Here is a 26,026-nt window from a genome sequence, read left to right on the forward strand (position 1 = left end):
TCAGGTCTGTGGTACTAGAGTAAGTAAAGCAACTGCGATTTTTACTTTATGGAGCTTTGGTTTCTGGGGGAGACAAATATTCAAATACTCAGACTAATAAGCGCAGGACACACCAACATACACTTTCAGAAGTAAAAGAATATTTTTCATAAAGAAATGTGGGATAGACTTCAGTGTTCAGGAAGACTTTCTTGAGATAGTTACCCTTGAACTGAGAACTGAAAAAGGAGAAAATTAATTCATCCACAAGGAGGAGAGACTACAGGTAAAGAGGTAAGTATGTCTAGGGGCCTTTTAATGGGAGAAAGCATTGTATATTGGAGTGAAGAGGGAAAGCCAGAGAACCTGGAGTTCAGAGAGCAAAAGAAAGAAAAAAAATAATAGCACATACAATTGGATCAATGAAAGTAATGATACCAAACAGCATTTATATAGCTCTTAGAAAATCAACACATCTAGCTATTGACATATGAGGCATTTTTTTAAGTGATTTACATAAACCACTTCATTAATCCTCATAACAATTGCTACAAGTTAGATAAAATGGCTATTCTTATTTTGGGAGATGAAAAACTGAAGCACAGAGAGATCAGATATTGTCCAAGGTTTACAGGTAGGAAGTGTAAGTGTAAGTGCTGGAAACTGAACCCAGGTGATGTGCTTCTTAGTGTGTACTTTTATTGACTGTATGGTTTTCTATAACCTCCCCATCATTAGAAACTAAAATAATCATAGTTTACTCTCCTTTTGTTTGAAGTGGAGGTTTAATAGGCAAGGGAGAGAGAAAGGAATAGAGCTCTCTCTGGTGTGAGAGAGGGGACTTCCTAGAGGAAAAGGCCGACTGGCAGTGGATGCGACAAGAAAGGAGGAAATTAGGATAGAAAAGCTGGAGATCCTGTTGCCCACGGATGGGAGGCTGTGGTTGGAGGCTGGGGTCAGTCCAGAAAACTTTGGATGACACCAGAGAGTAGTCCCAGACAGAAATCCTCAGGTGCTCCAGAACCTATTCCAGCCCCATGCGATGGCTAAGTCCTCTGTGAAAGAAGCTGGTTCAAACATGGCCAAAATGCACAGCAACCTGAGTGCCGGGGGATTCTCTGTGTTCTCCCCAGTAAGCCTCACATCAGAGTCTTTAAGAATAGCAGCCACGCGGCTGGGGTCGGTGGTTCACACCTGTAATCCCACCACTTTGTGAGGCCAAGGCGGGTGGATAACCAGAGGTTGGAAGTTCCAGCCTGACCAACATGGAGAAACCCGTCACTACTTAAAAAAAAATACAAAGTTAGCCAGGTGTGGTGGTGCATACTTGTAATCCCAGCTACTCAGGAGGCTGAGGCAGGAGAATTGCTTGAACCCAGGAGGCAGAGGTTGCAGTGAGCCAAGATCGTGCCACTGTACTCCAGCCTGGGCAACAAGAGCAAAACTCCATCTCGAACGAACAAATAAACAAACAAACAAATAAAAAAATGGTAGCCACACTAACTGTGTTTTTAACTGGCTGACGGATGCCCATTATTGATTTGATTTGGTTCTAAAATGGAGTCTGAGAGCCCCACAATGAAAGGACAGAGTTGAAGCTTCTGTATTCATCTGTTTTGATGAATGTTGTAACCTTCGTATCTGGACCAGGTCCCCATCATAAAACAGCTGCATTGTCTGGAGTAAATACCTGGGGTTTGTCATCTCACACCAGGAAATTTTAGGACATGGACACACACGAGGGGTTTAGGAGCGGAGGTTTAATAGGCAAGAGAAAGAGAAAGAAAGAGAAAAGACAGCAGCTCTCTTTCTCTAGTGAGAGAGAGGGGACTTCCTGGAGGAAAAGGCCCATAAGTTTACTTTTACTGAGTGCTTACTATGTACCAGATAATCTTTCCAAGTTAGTAAATGTATTATATTATACATTCATTCAATAAAAAAATCTACTGACAATCTACAGTTCTAGGCAATAAAGATAAAGTAGTAAACAAAGCAGACACAATTTGATCATCACAGAGCTACATTTTAAGGAGAGGAGTCAGGCTGTGAAAAATAAGTAAACAAACACGTAAATATATAGTATTTCAGATGGTGACTAATACAAGGCACAAAAGGGCTTAGAGGTGCCAGGCTGGGAGTGGGCAGGTCTATTTTGTATACGGTGCTTAGAGAAGATTCAAAAAATGTTATGTTTAATAGAGATCTGAAAGGAGAGAGAAGGACAGATGTGTGACTGAGAGGGTTACATTCCGGGAAGACGGAATGCCAAAAAAAGACCCTTGAAGCAGAATGAGCTTGGCATGCTCAATAGATGCCAAGGCACCTGGTAATAGATTCAGAGTGAGGGAGGGGAAGAGTAGTAAGATACGAAGCCAGAGAACATCAGGCTAGATCATGTAGATGCTGGAGCTATCAGAACTTTGCCTATCACTCTGAAAATGGTAGTTATTGAAAAGTTTGGACAGAAGAAATCACATAATATGATGCATGTTAATAAGATCATTCTAGTAATAGGTGGATAATACATGTGAGGGACCAAGAGAAAAATAGTAAGACTAATTAAGAGTTTCGTTTCAATAAACTAGGCTAGAGATGATAATGTCTAGATTATCCAAGAATCAGCCCAGTAGCAGCAAATGTTGTGAGAGATGGTCAGAGCCTTGATGCCTTTTCAGGATAGTGGCAACTGGATTTGCTAAAGGATGGAGTGCAAAGTGTGGAGAAAAGAGATGAATTGAGGATGATTCTCGAGTAACTGAAAGAATGAAGTTGCAATATCCTAAGATAGAAAAAGCTATGGAAACCCCAGGTTTGGAGGGAGAGATAAGGAACCTGGCTTTGTACTCACTCTTGTGAAATCCATTAGTCCTCCAACTGAAGATGTTGAAAAGAGAGTTGCCTCTATGTGTCTGAACTTCAGAGGAGATCAGGTTAGATAAATAAATTTGGCAGCCATCGTTTTATACATAATATGGAAGACCAAAAGATTAATGGGAACCACCTTATTAGTATACAGAGAAGTGAAAAGTCTCAAGAATGAAACCAAGGGAATTATAGCATTTATTCACTTGGAAGAGAAAGAGGACCCAACAAAGGAGACTAAGAAGACACTGTGAATCAGCATGGAGGAAATCCATGGTGCACCAGGGACTCAACTCCTTTTAAAAGATGGTAATTATCCACTGCATCCGATGCTGCTCAAAGGCCAAGTGAGTGAGGATTGAAAATCGATCACTGTCTTCCACAATGGTTGAACTGATTTACACTCCCACCAACAGTGTAAAAGTGTTCCTATTTCTCCGCATCCTCTCCAGCATCTGTTGTCTCCAGATTTTTTAATGATCGCCATTCTAACTGGCGTGAGATGGTATCTCAATGTAGTTTTGATTTGCATTTCTCTAATGACCAGTGATGATAAGCATTTTTTCATATGTTTGTTGGCCTCATGTATGTCTTCTTTTGTAAAGTATGGTGATTCCTCAAGGACCTAGAAATAGAAATTCCATTTGACCCAGCAATCCCATTACTGGGTATATATCCAAAGGATTATAAATCGTTCTACTATAAGGACACATGCACACGAATGTTCATTGCAGCACAGTTTACAATAGCAAAGACCTGGAACCAACCCAAATGCACATCGATGATAGACTGGACAGGGAAAATGTGGCACATATACATCATGGAATATTATGCAGCCATCAAAAACGATGAGTTCGCATCCTTTGTAGGGACATGGATGAACCTGGAAACCATCATTCTCAGCAAGCTGACACAGAAACACAAAATCAAACACCTCATGTTCTCACTCATAGGTGGGTGTTGACCATTGAGAACACATGGACACAGGGAGGGGAGCATCACACACTGGGGTCTGTTTGGGGGAAATAGGGGAGGGACAGCCGGGGGTGGGGAGTTAGGGAGAGATAGCTTGGGGAGAAATGCAGATATAGGTGAAGGGGAGGAAGGCAGCAAATCACACTGCCACGTGTGCACCTATGCAACAATCTTGCATGTTCTTCACATGTACCCCAAAACCTAAAACGCAATAAAAAAAAGAAAAAGAAAAAAAAAAAAAAAAGAAAATCGATCACTGAATTTAGCAAGGTACAGATCATTTATAACATTGCTTTGTTGAGCAAAGGATTAAAAGTCTAACAGGACTAATTTCAACAACAAATAGGGAGAAAGGAACTAGAAACAAGCTGCAGACATTTATTTTTCTGAAATTTTACCACTAGAATCCAAGAATGGGTGGTAACTGTGTGAAGGGAGAGTGATGTAAAAGAAGAAATATTTTTCAGAGGATAGAAATACTGATCATGTTTGTATACATATTAAATGAAATGATATGGTAAAGATGGGGAACAATTGCTGGAGTGATAACACTGAAGGGAGGGGAAGGAATAGAATCCTACCTATTAAAGATGAATAGACCTTGGAAGCATGAACAGTGCATGCATAAAAACAGGAAGGAGTAAGTCTATACAGGCACACATTGTAAGGTAGATGTGACAATGGGAGAAAGTGAGAGTTCCTATGATAGTTTATTTTTTTCCAGTGACTTAGAAAGTCAAGATGGCCAGATGAGAGTAAGGAAGAGGAGATTTAGAGATTTAGGGAAAGGAGAAACGGTGTACAATAGTTAAGAGAAGTGGGGAGTGAATTAACTACCGAATAAAAGATGACTTGTCAGCACAGATTCATTTAATATTCACATCATCTCTTTCAGATTTATATTATTATGCCCATTTTATAGATGAGAAAACAGAAGTACATAAATGTTTTATACTTAACCAAAGCCACAAAGTTAATAAGGGCTGGGCAGCTTAAGTCAAGTGAGGCTTTTTTCTAACACCAGTCAGAAAATACTGAAGCATTTTTTTAACAGGCACATGACATGGTCAGGTTTACATATTAAAAATATCGCACTCGTGGCTGTGTGCAGTGGCTCACATCTATAATCCCAGCACTTTGGGAGGCTGAGGCAGGTGGATCACTTGAGGTCAGGAGTTTGAGACCAGCCTGGCCAACATTGGTGAAACCATATCTCTACTAAAAATACAAAAATTAGCTGGGCATAGTGGCATGCACTTCTAGTCTAAGCTACTCAGAAAGCTGAGACAGGAGATTTGCTTGAGCCCAGAAGTTGCAGGTAGCTGAGATTGCACCACTGCACTCTAACCTGGGTGACAGAGTGAGACTGCATCTCAAAAATAAAAAATAAATAAAAATCACACTAATAATGTAATGTAGCCAAACAAAGTCTTAGACTAGAATGGAGGCAAAAAAAACAAAGTGGTGGACTGATTATAACAGATGTCAATGATAATACTGACTTTCAGAATTGCAATGCAAAAGGGATGAGGCACTGCTGGCCAAGACAGAGGACAAAGTGGCAGGGGTGGGGGGGAATGTACTTTAAGTCTTGTACCCATTGATTTTGCAGAGACGTTGAGCCTTCGCAATGATGACATGAACTAGAAACTTGGCTGTAAAGATCTGTTCCCCAAATGGCTGGAAATATAAAATGTGAGGCATAGCATAGCAATAGTTCAATGATAACTGAAGATGAGATGGCTTTGGAACAAGCATAGTTGGAGGAAAAGAGGATATTGAATAAATACACCCAGCAAATTTTTGTATTTTTAGTAGAGACGGGGTTTCACCATGTTTGCCAGGCTGATCTCAAACTCCTGACCTCAAGTGATTCACCTGCCTCAGAAGATGAGATAACTTTGGAACAAGTATAATTGGAGGAAGATAGGGTATTGAATAAATACCTCAAGGAACTAAAAAATTTAAATCCTGGGTAGAAGAGGATATGCCTACAAGTTGCCAGTGAACCAGGAAGAAGTTAAGAAGGCTATTGTGTCAAGGGAGCTAAATAGAACATCGCAAGAAGAAGGATGTGGTCAACAGTGCCAAACGTGGTTGAGAGGGCAAATGACATAAGGAAACAAAATATCTATTGGATATAGAAATGGTAAAATCACTGGAGATATTAGCCATTTCAGTAGAATAATAAAGCCAGATGCTAGAACTGGGATATATTAGGATAAGTTGGAGGTAAGAAAATTACAAGAAGTCCAGATGATATCGTGTAATAAATTTAGCTGAAAAGGAAATGGGAAAGAAAGTGATAGTGACATATAGAATAAAGACTAGGATTTATCAAGGAGAGACTTTTGATTTGACTTAAAATGGTACCCCCATTTTAAACCAAGGGACACTGATTTCCTTGCCTCCTTTCCAAGTCAGCTTATTTTATCTCAATTTGTACATATCAGTGTCAATTTCCCTACGTGCAAAGTGAGGACTATCTTTTATAATGTTGCTATACACGGCTGCTCATTGGGAGCAAGTGAACTATATGAGAACAGTTCTGTTTTTCAGTCACAGTGGATGAATGTTAATGCCAGGTGGATTTTTCCCCTTATGTTTCCTTGTAGAAAAGGTAATCTTTGGAGCAGAGGGTCTAAATATCAAAAGGAAGCTTCCAATTGACATAGATTGATTCAGTTTGTGAAAATATTAGAGAGATATAGAGGTGAGAGAGAAATAGAATCCCAAATGAAGAGATTCTATTGGCCATGGCCACACAACAAGAGAACACAGACATACAAATAGAATTGTCCAGGCCCTTTGCAGATTTGTCCATTAGTAATCTCTTTTTTTGTATTGATTTGAAAGACTTCTATATTATAAGGACACTTACTCCCACCTTTGGATCATTTATTGCACACATTTCTGGAGTTTGGGTTTATTTTAAAATTTCAATATGTGATTTAGGCTATATAAATTTTCAATATTTCTTATTTATTTTAACAAATGTTCCTTTATAGTTTTTACATGGGGTACTCTGCATAGCAAGGATTTCACTGTCTTCAACCAAAGCATATATATAAATATTTTTCAACATTTTTTTCTAAGACATTCTTGATTTTTTTCCACTTTTGAAGTTTTCAGATATCTGAAATCAAATTTATATTAGACATAACCCAGGAATCTATGTTCAGCCAACCTTCACCACCACCACAGAGGTTGTCTTTAATTAGAACATGATGTTCAACCTCCAGGTTTTAGCCTCAAGCACCTAGTGAGTTTTGTAACTCCCTCAAGGAACACTTCCTCATGCTGGATCAAAACGGCCCACCTATCTGTGAGGTGCTTCATCCCTGCAGTAGAAGCGAGGAGGAAGAAAGGTGAACACCTTTTCTCAAGCACTTGTGCTCTCCTCCACCAGAATCATTCAGAATGCTTCCTGGGTATATATTCTTGATGATTTTTCTCATTCCTCAGGTTAAAGGTATGTCTTGCTATTTTTATCAGGGGTTTCTTATTATGTTATGAGGTCATGTCTCTTTATTCACAAACTTTAAACTGTAAGTGATAAAAACATTAATTGTGTATTGGTGATTTTGCCAAGAGCTTCAACTAGATGGTGGCTAATCATGACAGTCTATACATGTGGGTAATGCCATATCACTCTTGAACACTCTGACCCACAGTGAGGAGGAGGAGGGAATAGACAAGTACTGCATACCCGCAACATGGCAGGCACTCTGCTGGCAGTAGCCGCTTTGTATGTTGAAGGTTTAAAATTCGAAATTAATATCTTCACTTTACAGATAAGGAAAATGAGACTAGTATTTACAAATGAGAGAGATTAGATATCCTACTCATGGCCACACAGTTAACAAACTGGTAAACCTTTGACTCATATCAGAGCATATTCCAAAAAGCCCATGCCCTCTCCTCCGTATTGTTCTTTAAGTATCACACCTTAATCAAGCAGGACTCACCTTACAGACGACTATCGAGGTGATAGGACATGAATAGAAGATTATGGTTAGCACTGATTCAGGGCTACCCAAAATTCTCTAACAGGTAAACGTCTTATACTTAACTATGGGAGGTAAGACTTTAAATGCAAACAAACTGCAAGACCAAATTCAGTAATTTACATTTAAACAGGCCAACAGTGCAGGCTTTGACAGGAGACAAAACCCACAGACTGGCATGAGGAAAATAAAATGACAACTGCAGGCTGGTTTGGTGACTCACACCTGTAATCCCAGCACTTTGGGAGAATGAGGCAGGCAAATCACCTGAGGTCAAGAGTTTGAGACTAGCCTGGCCAATATGGTGAAACCCCGTCTCTACTAAAAATACAAAACTTAGCCAGGCATGGTGGTGTGCGTTTGTAATCCTAGTTACTCTGGAGGCTGAGGTGGGAGAATCACTTGAACCCAGGAGGTGGAGGCCGCAGTAAGCCAAGATCACGTCACTGTACTCCAGCGTGGGTGACAGAACGAGACTCTGTCTTAAAACAAATAAATAAAATAAAATGAAATTGTAGCTGCAGAACAAGGTGAAAATATGGAAGAATTAGAGGGACACTGATTTCTTTCCAAGTTTTCTTATATTCTCCTGATTTGTTAATATCAGTGTCAATTTCCTTGCCAGGAAAGTGGAAATAATATTTCATAGTGTTGCTGTCCATGGCTGCTAACTGGGGGAAAATGAACTGTATTAGAAAATTATGTTTTTCAGTCACTATGGATGAATGTTAATGTCAAATGGATTTTCCCCCTTATGTTTCCTTGTAGAAAAGGTCATCCTTGGAGTAGAGGGTCAACAACTGGTTCATCCTAAAAAGCTTCCTCTGATACAGAAACGAGATATTGAACACACCCATGATGATGACATACCGGTACAGGTTTTGATTTAGTAAATAAGATTTATTGCTTTCACACGCATGTAGACAGTTGTCTCTGTCTCCAACCAGAAGCAAATAGGAAGAGAGAAGTTTCAATTTTCCTAAGGACTCCCATTCAGCATACAGTATGTGCTTGGGAATAAGCAACCTCTCAATGGGTTAGAAAACAAAAATGAGTAAAGCTCAAGTTTAAGGGAAACCATTCTAAATTTCCCACTTTATCAAGTAGCTTTCCAGGCTGACTTATGACAACCTCATTTGTTCTGAGCTGGTGCCTAGAAAATGTCATCTTGAGCATTTTGCTTTCGCAGAGGGCTGCTATGCAGGTTTTTGTTTATAGAGTCTGCGGCAAAGATGTACAACTTTAAGAGGAACTCAAAGGCCTGCTTGGTCTGTTGCTTAGAAGGGCATTTATTCAGATGTTAAAAATAAAGAAAAATATGTAAAATATTACTTTCAAAAGTAATGAATGCATATTATAGAAAATAGATAACATATGTATGTGGGAACACGCTTCAAAATTAGGATGTTTTCAGTTTCCACTGTAATAAAAGATATTAGATGAATGTCCTTAGATATTTATATTATGTATTTGATTTTAAGCCTTAGGTTTTAATTTGGCTCATGGAGAATACTGAGAGGCACTTTGCCCAAACATACTATGGAAGTGCAAACCCTTCCCAATGGGTTTCTTCTGCCCACCATTAGAGTAGCCATTTTTCCAGGTTCTCACTTGTTAGGGTTCTCAATCATAAATTAGATACATTTCAATTTTCTAAACAGTCCCATTTAGATCTCTTTCCTATGGCTTGAGATGATTAAAATAAAAAAACAACTCTCCATCACCTCCCATTTGGAAGTAATATGTAACTATTTTTCTTCAACAATTCTCTTTGCAAAGATTTTCCTCTTAATATCCAACACTTTTCTCACTGTCTCAGACTTTGTCTTGGCTGAAGATTGCTACTTAGCTAAGGGGGCTTTCACCAACTTTCTACCACCCATTGCACATACACTGGTGGGCTCTTCTCACAACTACTGTCTCAAGATTCAATCAACATTGATGTTAAAAATCTCATTATGGCTGGGCACAGTAGCACATGTCTTTAACCCTAGCACTTTGGGAGGCTGAGGTGGGCAGATCACTTGAGGCCAGGCATTCGAGACCAACCTCGCTAACATGTTGAAACCCCATCTCTACTAAAAACACAAAAATTAGCCAGCTGTGGTGGCTTGCACCTGTAATCCCAGCTACTCGGGAAGCTGAGGTGGAAAATCGCTTGAACCCAGGAGACAGAGGTTGCAGTGAGCCGAGATCATGCCACTGCACTCCAGTCTGGGCAACAGAGCAAGATTCTCTCAAAAAATAAAAATAAAAAAAAAATAAAATGAAATAAAAATCTCATTACAAATATGCCAGATAAGCTTGGATAAGGGCAAGAAATATAAACAATGAACCTAAAGCTTCTTGTAGTACCACAAAGTGCTCAAACAGACAAAACAAAACAAAATTCAAACTACAATGGGGGGTCTTGTCAAAAGAATTCAGAAGCCAACAGAAAGAGCTCCCGATGGCCAAAGCTGGGATAATTTGAACAACAAAATAAATAATAGCGTTTTGTGTTATAACATGAAATGTAAACAAATATCATGAGCCCATAGTGATATAAATACATGATTAAATAATATATAATAATAAATACATACATAAATAAATGGAAAAACTGGACAGTTCTGAGAGAAGAACGAAATAATTTATGTAGATGCTGTCCTCTCCAGGAGGTGGAACCTAAATCCCCATCCTCTAAGTTTAGGCTGTAGATTGTGACATCCTTCCAGAGAGTACAATACTGAAGTGGGGAAAGAGTAATTTTACAGAGAGAAAGAAGAAAACACCACCTCAGACAGGTGGTCAAGTTTAACACTTGTTAAGTCCAGAGGCTGGTAGGGTGTAATAAAATGGCACTTTCTATTGTGGTTTTCACCTCAAAATCCATGACGTCAGTTTAAGCATGAGAAAAACATCAGAACAAAAATAAATTGCGAGACAGCCTACAAAATGCTTGAGGGGCACTCCCCATAAATGTCCAGATCATAAAAAATTTAAAAATTCTGAGAAACTGTGGGACTGAGGAGGCTAAGGAGACATGACAACTAAATGTAGTGTTGGGTCTGGGATCAGATCCTGAAACAGTTAAAGTACATTTGGGAAAAACTAAGAAAACCCGAAAAACTATAAGCTTTAATTGATAATATTATATGAATCTGGGCTCATTCGATGTGGCAAATAGACTATAGCAATGTCAGATGTTAATAAACAGGGAAAACTGGGTGCAGAGTATGTGGAAACTCTCTGTACTATCTTTCAATAACTTTTCTGTAAATCTAAAATAATTCCAAAATAAAAATTAAAAATCAAATTCTGTCATTGAAAACAATTTTAGTGATATAATTTAAAATATCACACTTGACATATTAACAATAATCTTTTAATATTTGTTAATATAAAATCCATATTTCAATTTCCAAAAAAGTTCCAGTGGCACCTTTACACTCATACAGCGCATACACATACATGCAGACACACACACACACACACACACACAGACACACACAACATGCACATCTCTACACATACAACTCATCATGTTGCAAAATGTGACCAAACCCTTTCCGTCTGATTGAGCACGTAGCCTAGTGTCTTGGCCTCCTGCCTGTGAACTCTGTGTCTGTATGATAAAGGCATAATTTTATAGTTCAACCTGCAGTCAAAACGACCCTAATTAATGCACACCTAACATTTAACAAATACAAAACTTTCCTTCCCGACCTCATAGCTGCCTTCTTGAGATCCTTCTTGCTACGGTAGCACAGCTCTACAAGTTAAACAAATCAGGAATCCAGGCTTAGTCTTGACTACTCTATTACTCCATCTATCACTGAGCCTTGTAAATTCCAGCATGTAAACGTCTTTCAAAGTTATCTATTCCTTACTCCTTTGCTCATATCACCTGGATTCATCAACAGCCTTAAATGGCTTTCCTGGCTACAGTACTGAGTTTTGCTAATCCATTATCAATACTAAGTAAAGTACTAAAACACCATACTTGCTGCTGCATGTTTCTGCCTAGATATTTAGCGTCTCTTTGTTCTTAAGGCCAAATCCTTGACTTACTAGGTTGCTCATGGTTTACTCCTTCCCGTGTTGTCATTTCATTTCTATTCAACTTACACTTGATTTTCCAGCAATATTCAACCTTCCTCTGTTCTTCAGATGCGTCACGTTCCTTCCTGGCTCAGACCCTCGGCATGTACTGTTCCCTGCCCCTGACTTCTCCTTGCGATATCCCTGGCACAGTCCTTGCATTTCTCCTGTTATGATGCTCATTACACTCCACTATGTGTGCTTGGTTATCCAGTTTTTCTCTGCCAAGCAGGGGTTCCCATGAGGGCAGAGACCTACATCTTCTACACTACTGTGTTTTCTCTGCCAAGCAGGGGTTTCCATAAGGGCAGAGACCTCCATCTTCCACACTACTGTGTTTTCCATATTATCACTGTGCCTGAAATAGCAGCCAATGCATAAACAAACAGTCATCTCAAAGAAACGCACAACAAATATGACCAACAACCAAATCTTTAAATTATAGAGAATTTTTATGAAGCATGAAGAAAGAAAACACCATAAAAGAAAATGGTGAAAGGATATGAATCAGAATCCATATGAAAACTACAAATAACTAAATGCTTAAAGGAAAAGTATTGATGAGAATAATCTTCCAGAAAGACAATTTATCACAATAAGTTACCATTTCATTATATGAAATATTTGTATTAATCATACTATCTATTACTGGAAGAACTGCTATAAATTGATGGTGAAGTTCTAAATGTGTGCACTTCCTTTGTTTGGGATAGTTTGGAAATATTTAACAGAAGCTTTAAATTTTTTTTCATGTCATTGAAAATGCAGCTTTGTCCAACTATAGGAAATACCCCAAACCAAATTTCTCATTAATTATGGATTAAGTAAATAAAGTTTCACTCATAATGTGCTTAGCTGCCTAAAGACACATACTATAAAAGAATTTTTTAAAATAAGAAATAGTCATGATTTATCATTGAGTGGATAGTAGGCAAAAAACAGTGTGCATAAAATTGTTTTAAAAATGCATGAACAGGATATTTCTGTATAGGGCTGCTGCTTAGACATATGGTAACTGGTGTATCTTGGTTGAGGAGAGAATATGCATTTTCCATTTCATTGTATTTTATAACTAGAAACAAAGCCCTTTGAAATTTTTAGTTAAAATATAACTAGGAGGAGTTATAAAATATAACTGGGAGAAAAAATAAGTAAATATATTTATAGTATAATATAAATAACTATAACATAAATATATATTATATAACAATATATACTATATCATATTAATTTACTAAATTAATTTATATTATATTAATTATATTAATAATTATTTGCTGATCATAATTTTCATTATTAAACTATAATATATTAAACTATAGTATTCTATATTATATCAATATCCACAATATAAATATGACTATAATAAAATATATATAATATAAATATAACTAAACATTTATAATTTATTCTATTATAAATATAACTAGAAGAAATTTAGTTATAAATTATGACTAGAAGGAGGTTTGTAAAATCCTCCTTTTAATATTAGCTCTCTTTCAATTCATCTTTATCAGTATTTAGCATTTGGCTGAAAGGACTGCTGGGTAGATTGGAGACAGGGAACGTCCACCTGTAGCACTGCTTGCTCCAGCACAGACTAAATGAGCCCACATTGAAGTCATGTTATGCATCTTCTTTTTTAGAAAACGTATGAAGAAGAATTGTTGTATGAACTAAAACTAAACAGAAAAACTTTAATCCTTCATCTTCTAAGATCCAGGTAAGTTCTATTGTGACTCCAGTACCTTATGGATTTTAGTAGTTATGGCATGCCAGTTTTCGTAAAAACTGACAGTGAAGTGAATTCCTCAAGTCATTGTTTTTTGTATGTAATCTGAATTTGTCCTCTTCAAATAAAAGATCTTCATGTGTAAGTCAGTCACATCTTAAAAGCTTAAAGACAATCATAGATGCCACTGTTCTCCCATGCCTCAACAACTCCACACTGTGAATACTTGGACTTTTTTGAGCTCTTTGTAGTCACTCTAAGAACAGGGTTAATACATTACTGTGTTGGGTCAGTGGAATAAAAGAAATTCGAAAAATATGGTTTTTAAAGTGACTTCTAAGTTGTGTAAACTAGGTATCAAACGAAGTTCCACTGCAGAGTAAACTAAGAACTGTAGAGCATTTGCTTCATCAAGACATCTTGTGTAGCCAAATACTGTAATTCCAATGCATATAACTTTCTCCACTGGTTTTCTTCAAAAGAATCTCTATTGTTGCTGTTGTTTAATTTTCATCTTTTTTCTGTTGGGCCATTTCTACACATAATAGCTCTGTCTCTGAGCACCTGATATTAAAAGGATGAGGAGCTGTCAGATGGTAAGCAAAAAGAAAGAGTGACACTACTGGAGAAATGAAACTGGTCTATTAGATAAAAGCAAATAACAAAACACACACATACACACACACACACACACACACACACACACACACGCACACACCCCAAGCCCTCATTCTATTCTGAATCCCTCACTGGACAAATGTGCAGAATAATAAACTTAATTCCATAACCATATTGACAACATATTTAGACTCTGCATATTTTTACCTTCTCAGCATGAAAGAAGCTAACATTAATTGAGAGATTTCTATCTCTTGCCTCAAGTTATTTTTTAACTCCTGAAGAATTTATATGAGACAGATACTGTTTAATTTGCACTTTACTGAGGAAGAATCATAGGTGCACTGAAAAGATAACTAGTCTGGAGTCACAATGCTCCATGATGCACATGATGATGCAGATGATCTGACTGAAGAGTTTCAAGTCACTTTCACAATTACCCCAGGCTTCCTATGCCTCTGAGTCAATTTCATTGTATTAGCCATTGTTTAATTCTGGTAAACAGCCTAGAGTGGTAAGTTATTTAATTGTACATACACAGGACACTTTAATCTAGTTTCAACATCTCTAATAGGCAACACTGCCTCATTCCCTCAGGTCTACAAAGTAAGTGAATGTAGTGTGTACCACAGAGCCTCCAAATCTGTGAATATTATGTAATTGGATATTTTTATAATTCAGTAACAAACAGAAACTGATCTTGTTAATTTAGCCTTCTATTTGTCCTTTTCTCCGTGACGACATTTTCAACACTTGCCCTGTAAGTTTCACTCAGCTTGGTTTTAATAATAACACATACTTATTTTATAAACTCCTGTTGAGAAATAGTGATGAATCTTTCTAGGACAACAATGTTAAATCAGATTGTATATTTATTCCATGGAAACATTGATTGGGTCAACTTTGTTTTTACTATAATAAATCCATTAATAGAGGAAGAGTTTTATTTGTATGTGTATATGAGTCACTAGAAATATTAATTTAGAATCTACTATAAAATCAAGCAATTTATTAGATATTTTATATTTGCTATTTCAAAACAACCATAAAATAATTATATTTACTTGTTACATCTAGTTCATGTTCTCAAACACTTTATTATGAAAAAATTTTAACACGTAGAGCAGAATTTAAAAAGTTCATATACCCACTAATATATACATATACCCATAGACCCATTAAGATATGCATACATACACATATTCATTACTATTTCCGTTTTATATCTTCCTCATCTATCCATTCATCCATATATCAATCCATTTATTTGCCATGTTATTTTTATGCATTTCAAATTATATCACAATATCAGTTTACTTTCCCCTCAATTCATGAATAAGCTTAGCATTAGACTTTAGTATTTGTTTTTGGTTTGTTTGTTTGTTTTGAGACACAGCCTCACTCTGTCACTCAGGCTGGAGTGCAGTGGTACAGTCATGGCTCATTGCAACCTCCTGGGCTCAGGTAATCCTCCCACCTCAGCCTCCCAAGTAGCTGGGACTACAGGAGCATGCCATCATGCCCAGCTAATTGTATTTTATAGAGAGATGGAGTTTCATCATGTTGTCCAGGCTGGTCTGAAACTCTTAGACTCAAGCAACTCCTGCCTTGACCTCCCAAAGTGCTAGGATTACAAGTATGAGCCACTGCACCCAGCCTAATATATGTTAATAACTAAATTTTTCTTTGTGTAACGTTTTCATAAAATGAAATGCATAAATCCTAAATATGCATCTACATATTTGTTGCATTTATGTATGTATGCATGTACATATGTATTCATTTATTGTAATTTGACAAACCATGGTTGTATATATTTATGGGGCCAAGTGATGTCATAATTCATGAATACAATGTGAAATAATTAAATCAAGCAAATTAACATGTCCATCATCTAAAATAGTTACTTTTTGTGGTGAGAACATTTAAAATTTACTCTCTTGAGATTTTGTATTGTAAAACACACTAGCATTAAGTAAATTCACTGTGCTATGCAATAGATAAAACACAAACTAAATTATTCATCCTATGAAACCTGGACTTTGTACACTTTGACCATCATCTCCCCCTTTTTCCTACAGCTACAGTCTCTGGTAACCACCATTTTACTCTCTGCTTCTGTGAGTTCAATTTTTTTAGAGTCCACATATAAATGAGATCATGCGGTATTTGTCTTCCTGTGCCTAGCTTTTTTCATTTGGAATAATGCTCTCCAATCCCATTTATGTTGTCACAAATGACAGAATTTTCTTCTGTTTTAAGGCTGAACATTATTCCATTGTGGATCTTTACCATATTCTCTTTATCTATTCATCTGTTGGTGGACGCCTAGGTTGATTCCGTAATTTGGCTATTGTGAATAATGTTGCAATGAACACAGCGGTGGAGACGTTTTTTCCACATAGTGATTTCAAATCTTTTACATAAACACCCAGAAGAAGAATTCCTGGGTCCATCCACTGAGTCTGGAAAGTGCACATACTTATGAAAGTCCTATAAAAATAAAGAACTATCACTCAGAAAAGTTCTTCATGCTTCTTCCTAGTCACCTCCTGTCAAAATCTGTCCTTGGAAGTTTTTTTTTATTTTGCCGTAGATTACTTTTGTCCATTCTAGAAATTATTAAAAGAAGAATCACACTACCTGTACTCTTGTGTAAGACTTTTAAAATTTGGCATACTAATACTGAGATTCATTCATGTTGCTGCATTTATCAGAAGTTTGCTTTATTTTCTTGTAATATTCTGTTGGATAAATATACTGCAGTCTGTCCATCCATTTCCCTATTAATAGACACTGGGCTGTTTTCAGTGTTTGGCTATCATTAGTAAGGCTTTCATAAGCATTCATGCACAGTCTTTTTATAAACATGTTTTCATTTCTCTTTGGTGAACACCAAGGAGTGATATTCCTGAGTCACAGGATATATATATATGTTTAGTTTTATAGAAATCTGACAGATTCTTTTCCAGAGTGTTTATAAATTTTAATAACTACCAGCAATGTATGAGAATACTAGTTTTTTATGTATTCATCATTTTGTATTGTCACTTTTAAAAATTTTAGTTATACTAGTTGGTTAGTTGTAATATTTAATTTTTATTAAATATTCTGTTTCCTGTTGAAAACTTTTTTATGTGCTTATTTGACCATTTGTATATCTTCTTTTGTCTTTAAATATTTATCCATTTTTATTGGATTATTTGTCCTGTTATTATTGAGTTCAAGGGGATTTTTTTTTTCCTCGCTATGTCATCCAGACTGGAGTAGAGTGGCATAATCTTGGCTCACTGCAACCTCTGCCTCCCGGGCTCAAGTGCCTCTTGTGCCTCTCTGCCTTCTCAGAACCGGAGACTACAGGCATCCACAACCATGCCTAGCTAATTTTTTGTATTTTAGTAGAGACTGGGTTTCACTGTTGGCCAGGTTGGTCTTGAACTCCTGAGCTCAGGCAATCCACCCACCTCAGCTTCCCGCACTGCTAGGATTACAGGCATGAGCCACCATATAATTAGGATACCAGCTGTTCCTCAAATATAGGTCTCGTTATGTTTTTTCTTGTCTGTAGCCTTTTAATTATTTGTTTTTAATTGTGTCTTTTAACAAGTAAAAATGTGTAATTTTAAAGAAATTTTAATTTATCAAGTTCTTTCTTTAAGACCATCACTTTCTAGGACCTAAGAAACATTGCCTACCTGCAAGTCACAAAGATATCATGTGTTTTCTTCTACACTCTTCATAGTTTTAGCTTTTAGTTTTGGTCTGTTATGACCTTAAATTTGTGTGCGTGCCTGTGTGTGTGTGTGTGTGTGTGTGGGTGTGGGTGTGTGAGATTTGCTGGAGAAGTCAATATTCTTGTTTTTCCATATTTATAGCCAGTTATTCCAGTCCATTTTGTTGAATTGTCTTTGTCATGCTATTGGATTACCTGAGCACCTTTGGCCAAAATCAGATGACTATTTCTGGGCTCTCTATTCTATCTTATTCATCTATTTTCAGCTTGTAAGCCACGACTACACTGCCTTCATTACTGCAGCTTTTTAATATACCTTAAAGGCACAATGTGTAACTCTTCTAATCAGAGCTGTTTATTTGTTCTAGGTCCTTTGCATTTCTATATAAAATTTAGAATCATCTTGGAAATTTCTATTAAAAATCCTGCTGGAATTTTATTGAATTTCATTTTAACTCATTGAATCTACAGATAAGTTTGGAGAGAACTAACATCTCAATAGTGCTGGGTATTCATGTTATAACTCATCTGCCTTAATGTTTATCAACATGTTGTAAAGTTTACAATCTGGAGCTCTCACCTGTCTTTTGTTAAATTTATTTCTAAATATTTACTACTTGCGGTGGTCTTATAAGATGAATTATTTTTATTACTTCATTTTTCTATTTTTGCATCTACTATATAAAAGAAAAATGGATTATTTAATTTCAGCTTTGGATTTCAGCAGCATTAGTAAATGAATTTATTGATTGCTTTGTACAGTATATAGAAATCTTCTAGGAAATTTACCATCATGTCATCTGAAAATACTGAAAGTTTTATCTTCCTCTCTGACTATTTCTTTTATTTCTATAATTTATTTTATGACAATATCCAGGACCTTCATTACAATTTTACTAGAAGGAGTGAGAGGAACCTTACACTTCTCCTGATCTTAAAGGGAATGCATTCAATATTAAATGATTAATACGACAGTACCTATACATTTGTCATTGATGTACTTTATCAGATTAAGAAAGTTCCTTGAAAAGCTTGCTGAAACTATGTTGTCTGAATCCACAGAAATGTTCATATGACAGTATACAATGATTTTTGTTCATGATACATTATTTTATAATAAATTACTGTATTTAGTTTGCCAATATCTTATTAAGGCTTTTTGAAATTATGTTACTGATGGCTATTTGTGTTCCTAGTTTTTGCAATAGATTTGTCACATTTTGATAATAGACTATGTTGGGCTCCTGAGTTGGGAAATATTCTCTCCTATATTTTCTAAAGTAAATTATTTATTTTCAAAGTGTTTGACAGAATTTACAAATGAACCTGCATGTGCCTTGAGCATATTTTTGTGTACACATAGGAAACAGGTCTTATAATAAATTCAAGTTTATTGATAAGTGGTTATTCAAAGTTTCTATTGTATTGTGCATTAGTTGTAAATTACAGTTTTCAAGAAAAAATTCTATTTCACTTAAGTTGCTCCATTTTTTGGCATAAAGTGTTTCATACAATCATGTTATAATTTTTAAAAATGTAAGAATTTATTTAGTGAAAACGCTTTTTAAATTTTTAACATTGGTAATTTGGATCCTTCCTCCTTCATGACCAATCTAAAAGGGGCTATCAATTGTTGACCTTTCATTTATTTAGTTATTGTTAATTTTGTTTTGTTTTGGAGACAGAGTCCCACTGTGTTTCCCAGGCTGGAGTGCAGTGGTACAATCATGGCTACTGCAGCCTCAATCTCCCAGTCTCAAGTCTTCCTCCCACGTCAGCCTCCTGAGTAGCTGAGACTATAGGCATGCACCATCATGCCTGGCCAGTTGTTTTAAAAACTTTTTGTAAAGACAGGGTTTCACCATGTTTCCCAGGCTGGTCTTGAATTCCGAGGCTCCAGCAATTCTCCTGTCTTGGCCTCCCAAAGTGCTGGGGTTATGAAGAGTAAGCCATCATGCCTGGCCTGATCTTTTCTTTAGCTTTGTGAATAATTGCTACTGGTTGTCTATTTATTTCACTGATCTCTTTTATTATTTGTATTATTTTCTTTATTCTTCTTATTAAGCGTTTTTCTCTGGTTATACAAATATTTAATATTTTATAAGTATTTAAAATATTAAAGTCATAGCATTTCCCTCAAGTCTTCATTTAGATACATCTCAACAATCTTGATACTTTCATTTTTATTATCATTTATTTCAAAATATCTTCTTATTTCTTTTGAGATTTCTTCTTTGAATTATGAATCATTTTAAAGTATGTTATTTAATTACCAATGTTTGGATTTGTTCAATTTTTTAAAAACATATATTTGGGCCAATCATTTGTGTATTTTGCAGTTTGTTATCTAATGTTAACATAGCTAGTCCAGTCTGCTTATGTTTAATATATAAATAAGATACTATTTTATTCATCTCCTTTCAATATATCTGTGTCTTTACATTTAAAATATGTCTTTTGTAAGATGGAAATTAGTTTGATCCTAATTTTTGATGCATTCTAATAATCTCTGATTTTTAATTGGAATGGTAACATTAACACTGAAAATGTTAGCGTTATTCCTTTTTAATAAGCTAACATTTAACGTTAACATTCCTATTAGCATTACATTAAATGTTATCGCTAGTGTGGTTGGAATTATTTCATTTCTGTTTATCTCCTCTGTTATTATCCTTTTCCTTCGAACTTTGGCTTACTTTATTTATTTTTCACTTTACCTACTGGCTTCTTATTAATCTGTTAACTTTGTAACAATGATTCTATTATATTTAATTTTCATTTTAGAGATTGCAGCATATACTTACAATTATTGTTATTATTTATAGTTAATATCATGTCATTTTATGTAAAATACAAATATATTGCAATAAGTTCATTTACACATATGACTCATTTGTACAAAGTTGTCATATATATATATACACACACACACATACACATCTATATACATTATTAATCCCATGATGCATGACTATAATTTTGGCTTTAAACATTTATATGTATCTTATGTGAAAATATGTTTTAGTTTATTCATTTGTTTATCATTTCTCAGCTCTCCCTTTTTGTTAGAGGTTCTGTTTCTCATGTGTTATAAGTTCATCCAGACTGAAGAACTTACACAATTTTTGTGGTATAGATCTATGACAAAAATTTACCTCAGTTTTCTTTTATCTGCAAGTCTTTATTTTGTCTTCCTTCCTGAAGGCTATTTTTGCTGTATATAAAATTCCGAGTTCACCAATTTTCCGTATTTTTTAAGAAAAGATGATGATTGATGATGTTCTCTTCTCTTCTGGCCCACAGTCTCTAATGCAGTGTTAAGAGTCGTGTAAATTTCTGTCCCCAGTATGTGTTGCATTGTCTTTCTCTTTCTGGTTTAGAGATTTTTGTCTTTATTTCTGATACTCTGCAATCTGACAGTGATGTGCAAAGGAGTGACTTTCTTCATATATATGCTGCTTGATGTTTGCTGAAATTCTTGAAATTATGTCTTTCACCAAATTGGGTTAATTTTCTGCTACTACTTTTCTGTTTTTTTCAATGACACCCTTTCACCACTTTCTCACACTCCACTTATCAGTATGTTACACCTTTGATATAACCTACATGGCTCTGAAGCTCTACTTTTTTTCCTGTCCCTTTTTCAGTTTAATTTCTATTGATCTCTCATTGAGTTTGTCAACTCTTTCTTTTATCAATTGTGTTCTTATTTTAAGTATGTCCAGTAAAACTTTTATCTAGGTATTTTTCAGTTATAAGATTTTCAATTTTTTTTTTAAATATAACTTTCATTTATCCGCCACAGTTGTACATTTTTGCATGCACTGAAAATATACTCTCTCTGACTTTGCTAAGCATCGTTATAGTAGCTGCTTTAAAAGTATTATCTATAATTTCAGCTTCTGGATTAACTTGAGATAAGTCTCTACTGATCATCCTTTCTCTTGATAGTAATTCAATGTTTTATGATTCTTCATTGTGTAAATTTGAATTATGAACAATTTGAACATTATATGAAACAGGCTCTGAATTCTGTTCTGCTGAAAAGTTCTGATATTTTCATTTTATTTGGAGACGAACTTTGCTAGACTTAAACTGCAAATTCTGTCTTTTGGATGGCAGCTCAAATTATAGTTCAGTTGCTTCATTCTTAGCAGGGCTACTTTTAGTCTATCCCTCACATGTCATAGTTTAGGAAAAATTTGAATTTGAGACTGAGTTTGTTTACAGAACTGAGGATTCTCCTTCTCTCATTTTTTTTTCCATGAGAAAGCAGGGGGAATCCTCGTTTCTGTAAACAATTACTGTGTTTTGTGTATATTCCTGTTACTGTGATTACTCCAAACTCTGTTATATGGCTTTTCAAATCAGAACAACAGTGGTTTTCCAGCAGCGTTTCATCCATCCTCTATAAGGCAGACTTCAGCCTGACGTCATGCTAAATGCTGTAAAACTGGAAAGCTCATCTCATGCTGTGCCTTCCTCTGTTTCTCAGTCTGTGCCTTCTTCACATCTCATGCTGTGCCTTCTTCCCTCTGCCTCTTTCCCTTTCCCTAAGATTGCTGACATACCTTCAGAGTCTGCCTGCTTTTGCTCAGTACCTAGATCATTTAGGTACTTGCTTTATATATGTTATCCAGAACTAAATAATTATACATCAAATGTCTGTTTGATAGTAGCTTATTCAGCCATAGCAGAAGCGAAATGCGTATTTCATTCATTTTAAACATTAGTTCAGCAATTTTTTTTTGGCCATTCTTAATATTCCAAATACTATCTTAGAAACCAGGAGATACAAATAAATGAAAATGAAAAAGTCCCTTTCCTAAGGTAGTTACAAGTAACCTGGTAGACTGACATGAAATACATTGGGATGAACAAACGATATTGGTACGCCAAATTGGACATGTTTTCTATTTATGTACACCCCTTAATCTAAGAGTAATGTTTAAAATTTGGAATATTTGGAGTCAAAACAGCAGCAACAATAACAAAAAATAAAATGAAACTGAGAACGTGTAATAGCATATACGTGGCCCATATAGCCTTGAATGCTTATTATCTTCACCTATGCAGAAAAGGTTTGCTGACCTCTAATATACATAATAAAAATGTGGCAAACATGAAAATGAACATCTTTGGAAGTGTGAAATATACCTTAGGGAGGAATCTCAAAATCTGATTGATGGAGTCAGGAAGTATGCTTTGGACTGATTTTTGAAGAATCTAGGAGTTTCTTATGTTCAGGTTGGTATCAAAAAGTGGCCATGAGTAGTCCAAAAAGATGTTAAAGAAAAATGATTCAGTGACAGTTGTTAAAGCACTGTAAGGCAGGCTTTATTCAGGTCCATCACTATAGACACAGAGACCACTGCAATGGTAGGGTCTTGCCATGGGGGAGAGAGACTGATTGGGCTCAATTCCAAATACAGCATGGCTAATATGAATTTATTATAATTAATACATTGCTTTTATCTAAATATGTAGCTGTTCGGTTATTACATACTAAGACATGTTCATCACATATATCTTATGATGTCTTATATTCATCAGATATATTAATGCATGTATTTTGCATTGATTTTGGTCTCAGATTTTTGCTTAGATAACATTTTCTCCAAGTTAGTTAAAAAATAGTACTTTGCTAAAACTGCCAGAATTTATTTTCTAGCTTTTCTACAGTCTTTATGAACCATTATACTTAGCTAGAAAGGCTTTTTCTATCAGTGGGCTTGATTTTGCTTTACTATTTTTAGTAGAAGAGGATCTTACTGAGATTTAGAAGCAACCTGGACACTTCTCCATCACATTATTGGTTTTATCTGTCAGATTTTTAAATGAACAAATCTCACCACCTCTCTGCTCTCTTTTTCAGGGAGTTCCTAGGCTCAAATTACAGTGAAACATTCTACTCCATGAAAGGAGAAGAGTTCACCAGGCATCCTCAGATCATGGTATCTTATGGAACGTTCCTATGTCTCTTCTCTAAAACTAGTATTTCCTGATGTGATTTAGAGAGCCTGTTCTAGCTGTACAAGCTGCTCTAGAAAATACTACACCAGAAATGAGTTCTGAATTGACTACTCTCACAGAAAAACTGTAGAGTAAAAAATATAATCTTGTGGAACCTAAAGGAAGCTGCTTACTGGCTACCAAGCAAATCAGTAACTGCTAACATATCTTTCTTTTCCCCTAAACTGATTTCTATACACTCAATATGGTGGTAAGTCTAAAGAGGGTAAAGCAGGACACCAAAAATATAAGGCACCTTATGAGACTGTGATGAAGCTAAATGGATGAAATCCGAAGCTATGAAACAAAACTTTAAAATCTCCATTCGTTGATCCTTATGTGATTCTCACCACCTTGCCCGGTTTTTCTGATGCACCAATGTTGAGGTCTTTTCTTCAATCCTCAAATGATTTTTCATTCATTTATTATTATCATTCCATTAATTAAAAAAATATATATTTACAGATTTTATTTTTATACCCCCATTGTGTTTTTCCAAAACTTGTCCTCTGTAACCTTCTACCAAGAACATTACTTTTTTTTTCCCCAAAACTATACATTTAAAAATGTATTTCCTCTTTTTAAAGCAACTGTCAACTTCTATGAGAGCTAAGTCTTCATGCAATCTTCAAAATACAAGAGGAAAACTGGGTAACATTCTTTTATGCAGGGAGTGGGTTATTTGTAAGGGTGTGAGTCCCTGGAGGGCCATAAAAAATGTCATTCATAGGCAGGATTTGAACACATGGAAATAATGGGAAAAATAATTACCTGATTGGACTACCATGGGCAGAGCCTCAAGTAGGCAGTAACAAAGACACCATCGTGATTGAAGCAGAGAGGCAGGAGAGAAAGGCATTAGAGGAGCTAGTTGAAGAGGGAGACCTAGTTTTAATGATAATCAAGCATTTGGCTTAATTTCATGGGCAACTGGGAAAAATTATATTATCACAGAAAGGTTACTATGGTAAAAATTTTAGGGTGGATTAAGAAGTAATATTTCTAAGGAAAAGGGTCACATTTCTAAAACTACTGTCATCACTAACAGACTCTTTAATTTTTAGGAGAAGAATCTATACTTTGCTTTACACAAAATAATCACATAATTAAGGTAAAAGGTCTCTGAAGTAGGCTCAAATACTTCCAAATGAAATAATTTAATGAATAGATGCATGAACAAATATCAATGCAATTTGTCAAAATAAATTGTTGATGTATTCTGAACAGAAAATATTTATATATTAAATTTGCATAATATCAATATTTATACATAAAGTAATAGAGTCTTCTTCTATTTTAGGATCACTGTTTTTACCAAGGATCCATAGTACATGAATATGATTCAGCTGCCAGTATCAGTACGTGTAATGGTCTAAGGTAATGCAGAATATCTTTTTTTGTTCTTTATGAGTTTTCCTATGGATTTTCAAAGAAATTAACTTTGTTGATTTGGCTTTATCAATCCTGGTATGTAGAAAAATTCATGAGACAAAAGCTACTGTGGATTTTAATCAGTTTCAGCTCTAGCCTGTGATTTATGTTTTGATAAAGAGATGTCTAATGCATAGTGCTGAACAAGACAAGCTATGCAGGACATGGATAAGGGATTCATATTCGAAAGATTACTGAAAATCATTTAGTCTGGCCTCTCATTTTGCAGATCAGGATATTGACTGAAATTAGAGACTTTCTCCTGAATATTCCATTTGCTAGTGATAAAACTGAGTATAAAACCCAGGTCTTTTTAATTCTAATTTTGTAAATTCCCATTATACAATAATGCTTGACTCACTTAGGTTTTTACTAAATCAAACTGTGTTTACAGTCTCTTGAAAGTTAAAAAATCAGAAGTAAAGCCTATAGTTCTCTATACATCACGGACAAAGAAGGACAATGTGGAGAGGTAAAGAGTAGGACGAGAAGGAAATTCTGTCTTTAATTATGAGAAATTTACTTGAATAGTTCTCAGTATTTTCAAGAATGAGAATCCCCTTTAATGACGCAATTATCACATACTAGTATTTT

The 26,026-nt window shown here is 35.6% G+C and overlaps 1 protein-coding gene across 1 annotated transcript in view; it reads left to right on the plus strand.

The window, feature by feature from the left end:
* Positions 1–7,236: 7,236 nt before the first annotated feature.
* ADAM7 (ADAM metallopeptidase domain 7) overlaps positions 7,237–26,026 on the plus strand; it is a 40,017-nt gene continuing 21,227 nt past the window's right edge. Inside the window, exons 1-5 of the mRNA XM_064368771.1 lie at positions 7,237–7,288; positions 8,592–8,695; positions 13,553–13,629; positions 23,865–23,943; positions 25,302–25,378. Of these exons, the coding sequence (XP_064224841.1) occupies positions 7,237–7,288; positions 8,592–8,695; positions 13,553–13,629; positions 23,865–23,943; positions 25,302–25,378 (389 nt within the window). The remainder of the gene's footprint in view (positions 7,289–8,591; positions 8,696–13,552; positions 13,630–23,864; positions 23,944–25,301; positions 25,379–26,026) is intronic.

The sequence above is a fragment of the Aotus nancymaae genome, unplaced genomic scaffold, assembly GCF_030222135.1.
Source record: "Aotus nancymaae isolate 86718 unplaced genomic scaffold, 86718_ANA_hifiasm-v0.15.2.pri h1tg000079l, whole genome shotgun sequence".
In the NCBI taxonomy this organism is placed as follows: domain Eukaryota; kingdom Metazoa; phylum Chordata; class Mammalia; order Primates; family Aotidae; genus Aotus; species Aotus nancymaae.